Source organism: Dasypus novemcinctus, chromosome 18, assembly GCF_030445035.2.
Source record: "Dasypus novemcinctus isolate mDasNov1 chromosome 18, mDasNov1.1.hap2, whole genome shotgun sequence".
NCBI classification, from domain to species: domain Eukaryota; kingdom Metazoa; phylum Chordata; class Mammalia; order Cingulata; family Dasypodidae; genus Dasypus; species Dasypus novemcinctus.
This window is the reverse complement of record NC_080690.1, coordinates 85,614,980-85,624,904: the sequence shown is the minus strand read 5'-3', so window position 1 is coordinate 85,624,904 and position 9,925 is coordinate 85,614,980. Positions and strand designations below refer to the sequence as shown.

The following is a 9,925-nucleotide window of genomic DNA, read 5'->3' as shown; positions in this document are numbered from 1 at the left end:
ATTTAGGTTTTTTGATCCATTTTGAGTTGACTTCTGTATGGGGAGTGAGATAGGGGTCCTCACTCATTCTTTTGGTTATGGATATCCAGTTCTCCCAGCACCACTGGCTGAAGAGACTGTTTTGTCCCATTAAAATGGGTTTGGTAGGTTTGTTGAAGACCAGTTGGCTGTAGAGTTGAGGGTTTATTCAGGTTCTCAATTCTATTCCACTGATTATTGTGTCTGTCTTTATACTGGTACCATGCTGTTTTGAACACTGTAACTTTGTAATATATTAAAAGGTCAGACAGTGAAACTCCTCCGTGTCACTCTTCTTTTTAAAAATGCTTTTGGATATTTGGGTGCACTTTCCCTTTCAAATAACTTTGGTAATTGCCTTTTCTATTTCTGTAAAGCAAGTTGTTGGAATTCTGATTGATATTGCATTGAATACATAAATCAGTTTGGGTAGGACTGACATCTTCAAGAGATTCAGTCTTCCAATCCATAAACATGGAATGTCTTACCATTTGTTTAGGTCTCAATGATTTCTTTTGGCATTGTTTTATAGCTTTCTGCATATAGGGCCTATACTTCTTTGGTTAAATTGATTCCTAGGTATGTAAGTTTTTTGTTGCTAGTATAAATGAAATTTTTCCCTGATTTTCTCCTCAGATTGTTCAATATTAGTGTACAGAAACATTACTGATCTTTGCATGTTAATCTTGTATCCTGCCTTTTTGCTGAACTCATTTATTAGCTCAAGTAGCTTTGTTGTAAACATTTCAGAATTTTCTCAATATAGGATCATGTCATTCATGAATAGTGAGAGCTTTACAACCTCTTTTCCTATTTGGATGCCTTTTTTCCCTTGTCTAGTTTGTCTAACTAGAAATTCTAGCCTTATGTTGAATAATAGTGGTGACAGTGGGTGTATTAGTCAGCCAAAAGGGGTGCTGATACAAAGTAACAGAAACCAGTTGGCTTTAATAAAGTATTTGGGGGTAGAAGTTTACAGTTATAAGGCTCTAAAGAGTCCAACTCAAAGTTATGTCCTCACCAAACTCTGTTGCCATGTGTTAAAGCAAGATGGCCTGCAAAGTCTGCAATAGTTCAGCTCTTAAGGTTCTGTGGGTCCAACTTCTTCTGATCTCAGCTGTACTCTGGCATAGGCTCATCTCTCTTCCCTGGGGCTCGTTCCTTTCTGGGCTCAGCTGCTCTGGTCTCTTCATAAGGTCAGCTGCAAATGATAAAGCAAATGGCTCTCCCTTCCTAGGGCCCCTGCTGTGTCTATGTAGCTGTCTCTCTTCCTCTGTGTATCCTCTCTGTGTATCTACTTCTATGTTCTTGATTGAGCATCCATTTATATAGCTGGGGCTGGGACTTAACCCAGCATGCCCTAATGATGTGGTTGAATCAAAGCCCTAATCTTGATTTAATAAAGTAAAAGTGAAATATCTGAATGTGATACAATCTATGGGGTATTACACCCAGAGGAACAGACCAGTTTACAAACATAGTCAAACTCTTTTTGAATTCATAAATAATATCAAACTGCGACACTGGCACAGTGTGTATCCTTGCCTTCTTCCTGATCTTATATGGAGATGGAAAATTTTCAACCATTCCCCATTGAGTACAATCTTGGCTGTGGGTTTTTCATATATGCCTTTTATCATATTGAGGAATTTTCCTTCTATTCCTGTCTTTCAAAGTGTACTTATCAAGAAAGGATGCTGGATTTTGTCAAATATCTTTTCTGTATCAATCAAGATCATGCACATATTTTTTCCCTTCAATTTGTTAATATGGTGTATTACATTAATTGATTCTCTTATGTTGAACCAGCCTTGCATACCAGGAATAAATCCCACTTGGTCGTGGTGTATATGTCTTTTGATATGCTGTTGGATTCTATTTGCAAGTATTTTTTTGAGAATTTTTGCACCTATGTTCATTAGATTGGTCTTTAATTTTCTTTTCTTGTAGTGTCTTTACCTGGCTTTGGTATTAGGATGATGCTGGCTTCATAAAATACGTTGGGTAATTTCCTCTCCTCTTCAATTCTTGGAAGAGTTTATAAAGGATTTGTGTTAATTCTTCTCAAAATGCTTAGCAGAATTCACCTGTGAAGCCATCCAGTCTTGGACCTTTCTTCATTGGGAGGTTTTTTTTTTTTTTTTATTGATTGATTCAATCTCTTTAAATGTAATTGGTTTAAGTCCTTATATTTCTTGTTGTTTCTATATAGGTTATTTGTGTATTTCTAGGAATTTATCCACTGCATCTGGATTGTCTAGTTTGTTGGCATAAAGATTCTTATAATATCCTCTTATGATCCTTTTTATTTCTATGGGGCCAGTCATAACTTCACGCCTTTCATTCCTGATTTTATTATATGCATCTTCTCTCCTTTTTCTTTGCTAATCTAGATAGGGGGTTGTTAATTTTAGTGATTTTATTGAAGAACCAGCTTTAGGTTTTGTTGTTGTTATTTATTTCTGCTCTAATCTTATTTCTTTCCTTCTACTTGCTTTTGTATTGGTTTGCTGTTCTTTTTCCAGTTTCTCCAGTTGTTCATTTAGATCTTTGATTTTAATTTTTTCTTCATTTTTAATATAGGTGTTTAGAGCTATAAATTTCCCTCTCAGGCTGGTTTCACTGTATCCCATAAATTTTGGTAAGTCGTGTTCTCATTTTCATTTCTCTCAATATATTTACTAATTTCACTTACAATTTTTTTCTTTGACTCACTGATTACTTGGGAGTGTGTTGTTCAGCCTTTACACATATGTGAATTTACCTCTGTCCTATTACTGATTTCCAGTTTCATTCCATTATGATCTGGTCTTTTGGTTATCCTTTATGCTATTCTCTCTTCTGTACTCTCCTCCAAGCCTCTCTCTCCTCTTTCTCTCAGGCTCTAAGTCTTCCTTTAGTATTTCCTGCAAAAATGGATTTTTTCTTTACAATCTTGGTTTCTGTTTATTTGTAAATATTTTAAATTTACCTTCATACTTGAAGGACAATTTTGCTGGATAAAGAATTATCAGGGGAAGTGGACTTGGCCCAATGGATACGGTGTCCATCTACCACATGGGAGGTTCACAGTTCAAACCCCGGGCCTCCTTGACCCATGTGGAGCGGGCCCATGTGCAGTGCTGATGTGCACAAGAAGTGCGGTGCCACACAGGGGTGTCCCCCACATAGGGAAGCCCCATGCACAAGAGTGCACTCCATAAGGAGAGCCACCCAGCGCAAAAGAAAGTGCAGCCTGCCCAAGAATGGCGCTGCACACACGGAAAGCTGACACAAGATGACACACACACACAAAAAAAAGAAACACAGATTCTCGGTGCCGCTGATAAGGATAGAAGTGGTCCCAGAAGAACACACAGCGAATGGACACAGAGCACAGACAACTAGGGGGCAGGAAGGCGAGAGAAAATCATCTTTATTTTAAAAAAGAATTATCAGCTAGCCATTTTTCTCTTTCAGTATACTAACTGTATCATACCCTTGTGTTCTTGCCTCCATGGTTTCTGATGAGAAATCCATGCTTTGTCTTACTGGTGTCCCTGGAATGTGAGAGTTTGTTTCTCCTTTACTCTCAGAATTTTCTCTTTATTTTTGATGTTTAACTTTCTGTGTAGTATGTGTCTTGGAGTAAGTGTATTCAGACTTATTGATTGGGTTATGCTGTGCTTTTTGGACATGTAAGTTCATTTCTTTCATGAGAGTTGGGGAATTTTCATCTATTATGTCCTCAAATACTCCTGCCCTTTTCCATTACCTTCTTCTGGAACTCCCATGATGTGTATGTTGTGCTCCATGTTATTCAAATCCCTGAGCCCCTGCTCACCTTTTCCCATTCTTTTCTGTTTCTCTCTTCCATTTCAGCTGGTCCTCTGTGTCTCCTTTCTTCTAATATTTCGAGTCTCTTGTATACCTTTAATGTGTGTTTTTTTCTTAAGGATTGTAAAAACTCATCCACCCAATTCAAGACTTGAGAATTTTTTAAAGATTTCTCTCTCCCCCCACGTCCCCCATTGTCTGCCCTCTGTGTCCATTCACTGTGTGTTCCTTCTGTGTCTGCTCATATTCTCATGAGGCAGCTCCAGACACTGATCCCAGGACCTTCCAGAGTGGGAGAGGTGATCATTCTCTTGCACTACCTCAGTTTCCTGCTCTGCTACACCTTCCCATCATCTCTCCTCTGTCTCCTGTTGCATTCACCCTGCCATGCCAGCTTTCTGTGTTGGCCAGCACTCCTGCGCAAGATGGCATTCCCATGCGGGACAGCACTCCTGCATGAGCTGGCACTCTGCATGAGCCAGTTAATCATGCAGAACACTTGCCTTCACTAGGAGGCCCTGGGCACTGAACCCTGGGCCTCCCATATTGGTAGATGGGAGCCCAACTGCTTAAGCCACATCCATTTCGCTCTATTGTTTATTTTTTTTAAGATTTATCCCCCCCCCCACCCCCATTCCCCCGTTGTCTACTTTTTGGTCCATTTGCTGTGTGTTCTTCTGTGTCTGCTTGTATTCTCAATAGACAGCTCTGGGAACCAAACCTGGGATCTTCTGGAGTGGGAGAGAGGGAATTACTCTCTCGAGTCACCTCATCTACCTGTTCTACTATGTCTTATTTTCTCTCCTTTACTGTGCCAGCTCTCCAGGTTGGCTGACACTCCTGTGCAAGGCGGCTTTCCCATGAGGGGCGGTATTCCCATGCAGGGGGGCATTCCTGCACAAGGCTGCATTCCCACATTGGCCAGAACTCTGCATGGCCAGCTCACCACATGGGCCAGCTTGCCCTCACCAGGAGGCCCTGGGCATTGAACAGTGGACCTCCTGTATGGCAGATGGGAGCCCAATTGGTTGAACCACATCTGTTTCCCAGTGATGTGTTTTTTATCTCACCTATCATGCCTTTCATTCCCAGGAGATCTTTTACTTTTCTATTCAGGTTTTCAAGTTCTTCTTTATACTCAATGTTTTCTTGATGCCCTTTATCTTTTTAGCTGTATTGCCTTTCAACTCATTAGTTTGATTTTGGAAATTTGTGTGCAACTCATTTATTCATTGTCTGAAACCTGCATTTCTGTGGCTTTGATATATTCATTTTCTTGGATCATTTCTTCCATTTTCTTAGTATGGCTTGTAATTTTTTGGTAATATCTAGACATCTGTTTAGGATGATGAGTTTACTCAGATGATAAATTTTGCTTTTACAGGAATTTAGTGGTGGGAGGCTGTGTGGTAGTTGTTCTTTGAATCTTGATTAACATGTTCTTAGTCTTCTGCACTGTCCCTGTTCATCAAACCTGGGTTTTGGTCTCAGTTGTGAGTTGCAGGCCCCCTTCCTATGGTCTAGGGGAGAGAAGCTGTGAAGTTGGAAAGAGCATCTCCTATTTACTTTTAATTTCCTCATATATGCTTCCTTGGTCTGCCAGCATATGGTGCTCTTTGTCAGTCCTCCAGTTCAATGCCTGGTCAGGGTGTATTTGGTCCAACATGGACAGGATCAATGTGATAGAGGATCCTGCCTGGAGGTTAAGAGACTTGTAATTCAATCACTTGCAGAGGCAGTTCTCCAACCTTTGCTAGCAGCCCCATCTTTTTCCAGGTAGGAAATAACTGTAGTCCCTTCTGTGTCCTCAAAAACCATTCCTGGTCAGAAGGGGGAAGTAAAAAGGTCAGATCTCTTGTCCCAAGTCAGCTCCCAAGGGTAAACAATGGTACCCCTCACACCCCCAATCTGGAAGGGCTTGAGGGACACAGATCAAATCTGTGGGTCAAAAGCTGAGTTAGCCTTAGGCTGTGTCCCTCTTTCTGCACTTTCCTGGAAAGGTGGATCCCTGGGGCGCCCTCTGTTGTAACATTGGCCCCAAGGCCTGAGAATTCAGAAGTGTCCATACTATGGGGGAGGGCACCAGCAGTTGCAGCTGTTTTTAACTCAGTTTTGCTATTGTGATTTTCCTTTATTCCTCTCTCTTCTGGGTGGTGTTTGGCCTTCCTCTGGTGTCTTAATCTCCAGAAGCATTCTTTCCAGGCCATTTCTGCCTGTCCTCTATTTTTCTGGGAGAGAAGAGACTCCCATGTCTTTCTAGTCCACCACATTCCCAGAAGTCCCTATACTTCTCGTTTAATATTGGCTGCTTCTATATGATGCTAACAGTAATACTTATAATTGGACAGTGTTTCAACCTATTTTTTTTTTGAAGTTTGTGCATAATTGGAATTGTTTCTTTAGATATTCCTCAAAAGTCCTTGAACAGTCCAGAAATTGCCCTTAGCTGACAGCCATCAAGAAAAGAGGAATCTTAGATATAACAAGGAACAAAATTTGCAGGAAATAGATTGTCCCCTTGAGATTCCAGAAACACAGCCCTTCTAAAACCTTGATTTTAGCCCAGTGAGATTCATGTTGGATTTAATGATATACACAACTGCAAGATAACAAACATGCTGTTTAAGCTGTCTGTGGTAATTTGTAATAACAATAGAAAATAGGGCAAAATTATCCTGTGAACATTACTTTTTAATGGAAAAATATTTTCAGACTCAGGTTGTACCTTGCTTGTCCCAACCTAGAAACACCATCTTCTCTAAGGAGTTTTTGTTCCTTTTATTGAAGAATTATATTAATCAACCAATAGCTGGGCATTAGATAGACTCACAGCTACTGGAGATTCACTCTCACAAGTGTAGCAGATAGAGACACAAATGTAACCATTTCTATATACAGTGAATTCTTTACCTGTATTTAAATCTACAAATATTTCACAGAGTTGGATGTTTAAAAGAATTCATAAGACTCCAGCAGCATTCATATATAAGGCCTTTATTTAAAGGCTAAGATACATTAAGAGAAAAAGAATGCAGGCTTGCATCAGCGGTCTGAAAGGTCTGGGAGAAATATACCATGTTTTTGGACTGGAACACTCAATATTCTTAAGATGTTCATTCTCTTCAAATTTCCAGCATACTCTTTTGTACAAATTATCAAGCAGATTCCAAAATTCATATGGAAATGCAAAAGACCTAGAACAGCAAAAACACCTTTAAAAAAGAAAATGAAAGCTGGAGAAATATGTACTCTGATTTAAAATTTATTACAACACTTCAAAAGTGAAGAAATTAAGGAATTACCATAAGATGGATGGATAAACACAACTTAAAAGGAAGACAAGAAATAAAGCTGCACACCTATAATCAATTGATTCTTGAGAAATGAGAAAAAGCAATTAGGCACAAAAAGGATAGTCTTTTCAAAAAGGACTGTTCTGGGAGCACTTGGATCTCCATATTAAAAACAGCAATGACAAAAAACTTTGAAACTTCGCAACATATGCAAAAATTAACAAAATTGATAATACAAGAAAATGTAAAAGCTAAATTTATACAACTTGAGGTAAAATATATTTGCTCACTTCAGTTAGGAAAAGATTTCTTGAATACAAACAGTAAATTTAGAATCAGTAAGAAAACAAATGGATAAAATGGAACTTCTTCAAAATTAAGAAAGTCAGCTCCAGGAAAGAACACTGTTAATAAATGAAAAGATAAGCCATAGGCTATGAGAAAATACTGGCAAATTACATATCAAATAAGGAACTTATATCCAGGGGTATTTTAAGAACTCCATAAACAATAAGGTGAAATCAACCAATTGAAATAAGACAAAAGATCTGAATGGACATTTCACTAAAGAAGATATATTAGCAGCAAACCCATTAAAAAAAAAAAAAGCTCAACACTGAGAATTTAGGAAAACACAAATTAAACCCCCAATGAAATACTGCTGCACCTACTATAAGGCTAAAATGAATGGTCCACCTCTTACATACAATATGCTTGCAAGGATGTGAAGAAACTAGAAATCTAATCTACCCAGGAGAGAATGTGAAATGTAATAACCATTTAGAAAACCATTTACCAGGTTCTAAAAAAGTTAAACATTTGGATTGACTTCTACCAAAACATCATGAATCTTATGGACCTCTTCCCCAGTGAAACTGGTGAAAAGTTTCAAAACACAATCATTTAGTCTCCATAAATGTTCCATAAGGCATAGAGTAAATGAAAAGACATTTATTCAAGAAAATCTGCAAAATCACTCCCTCCTAATACCCTCCCAACTCAATGAGACAGAAACTACACTCCACCCAAGTACAGCCAAGAACACGGGGCTCCCTCTCCCCAAGCTCCCAGAGGGCTATCTTTCCAAGGAGTCATGCATCAGCAATTCTCATCCTGCCCCCGGCGAACACATGTGAAACCATATAAAAACCCCTCAATAAATTTAAAAAGGGTAGAATACAAAATATATTCTACAACAATGGAATTAGAAATAACAGAAACAAATTTGGAAAACTCATATGTGGAATTAAACACACTATTAAACCACCAAATGGTCAATGAAGAAGTCTCAAGGGAAATTAGAAAATACGTAGAAGTGAATCAAAATGCAAACAGGATACAAAGACTTATGGGATACAGTGAAAGGACGGTTCAGTGGAAAATTTATATCAGTCACAGCAAAAACTAGTGAGTTCATTTCCATCTGACTCACTAAAAACTTGGCTGGGTCAAAAAATCCACATCTGGACTACATGACCTCACTTCTATCACTCTTGTTTCCTTGACTGTGCAGCAACGATCTGGAGATGAGCCAAGAAGCAAAAGGAATCCACACAACTTCAAATTATTTTATCTACCAGTGAGATTTGCAATAGGAGAAACACAGCTCTAGAGGCCCTGAGAATGTTTGTACACCCTCACACTGGGAAGTGTAATCACAGGAACACAAGTGCATGAAAATTAAGAATGGGGAAATCCCCTCTAGTTTGCTGCAAACCCCTCCACTTTCTATTATTCACATCCAATTTTCTATACTAATTATGGTTCTCAACTGGCCTTTATCTTACAGACTACCTGCTTAGGGAAATCTGCACTCCAGGACACGCAGGTCCTCAGCAAGTCCTGGGGGAGTTTCCCCTTGAGACTTCTGGCAAGCACCACTTAGGAACAAAGTATCTAACTCATTCTCTTCCCAGACACTTTAGAAGCTGTTGCAAAAATCCTCTCTTCCTCCCCATCAGAGTTACCACTACAGTCACAAATAATCCTGGCATCAAGGTCAAAGTTAGGCTCAGAAAACCCTTTAATGTTTCCCAGGCAGTCTTATGCATTACAAATAAGGCCAAACAACAACAACAACAAAACTGAGAACTCTTCTACTATCCTATCTCCTACAAGACAAAGTTGGAGGCTCCCACAAAGGTGGTTTATCTCTTTCAGTTTGGTAGAACTAAATTATATTCTCAATCTGCCCCCATATGGGGCTTGCAACCCTCAATATTAAGAGGGGCCTAAAATATATGGCACTTATGAATGCAGAAGCCAGAGCAATAGGAAGCAGGTTGTTCCTGGGTTGGGTAACCTGGAGACTGAATAAATCTATGACTATCATCTGATACCAACAATGTCCACAAGAAGGTAAACCTCTGCAACCCAAAAGCAGAACCAGTCTCAACTTTTTGGGGCTAAACAAGGTTATGCCTTTGGCTGAAGGTTTTCCACTCATCCAACAAATTGAGGGCTATCTAGACTGTGAATTGCTGTGGCTGAGTCAGAGATCAGTGACTTCTCTACATTTGTTGAAACTCATTAGACCAGTCTGTTATGAACTTTGTGCCAAACGAGGTGGAACCCTTTCACCATTCTCAACATTCGCTACATTCATTAAAGGCTTTTCTGAAGTGTGAATGCACTGGAGTTGAATGGGTCTTGAGAGGTGACTAAAGAAATTCTCACATTCACACATTATTAAGGACTTTCTCCAGTGTGAATCGTCCCATGCTCAATACCTGTGGTGTTGTGGCTATAAAGGCTTTCCCACCGTGGCTGCACTCAAGACTTTTCTCCAGTGTGAACTC

The 9,925-nt window shown here is 39.3% G+C and overlaps 1 protein-coding gene across 1 annotated transcript in view; it reads right to left on the bottom strand.

Annotated features, from left to right (window-relative positions):
* Positions 1-7,080: 7,080 nt before the first annotated feature.
* LOC101411886 (zinc finger protein 17-like) overlaps positions 7,081-9,925 on the bottom strand; it is a 44,142-nt gene continuing 41,297 nt past the window's right edge. The window contains 1 exon segment of the mRNA XM_012524547.4: positions 7,081-9,924. Coding sequence (XP_012380001.4) covers positions 9,871-9,924 — 54 coding nt within the window. The 3' untranslated portion in view covers positions 7,081-9,870.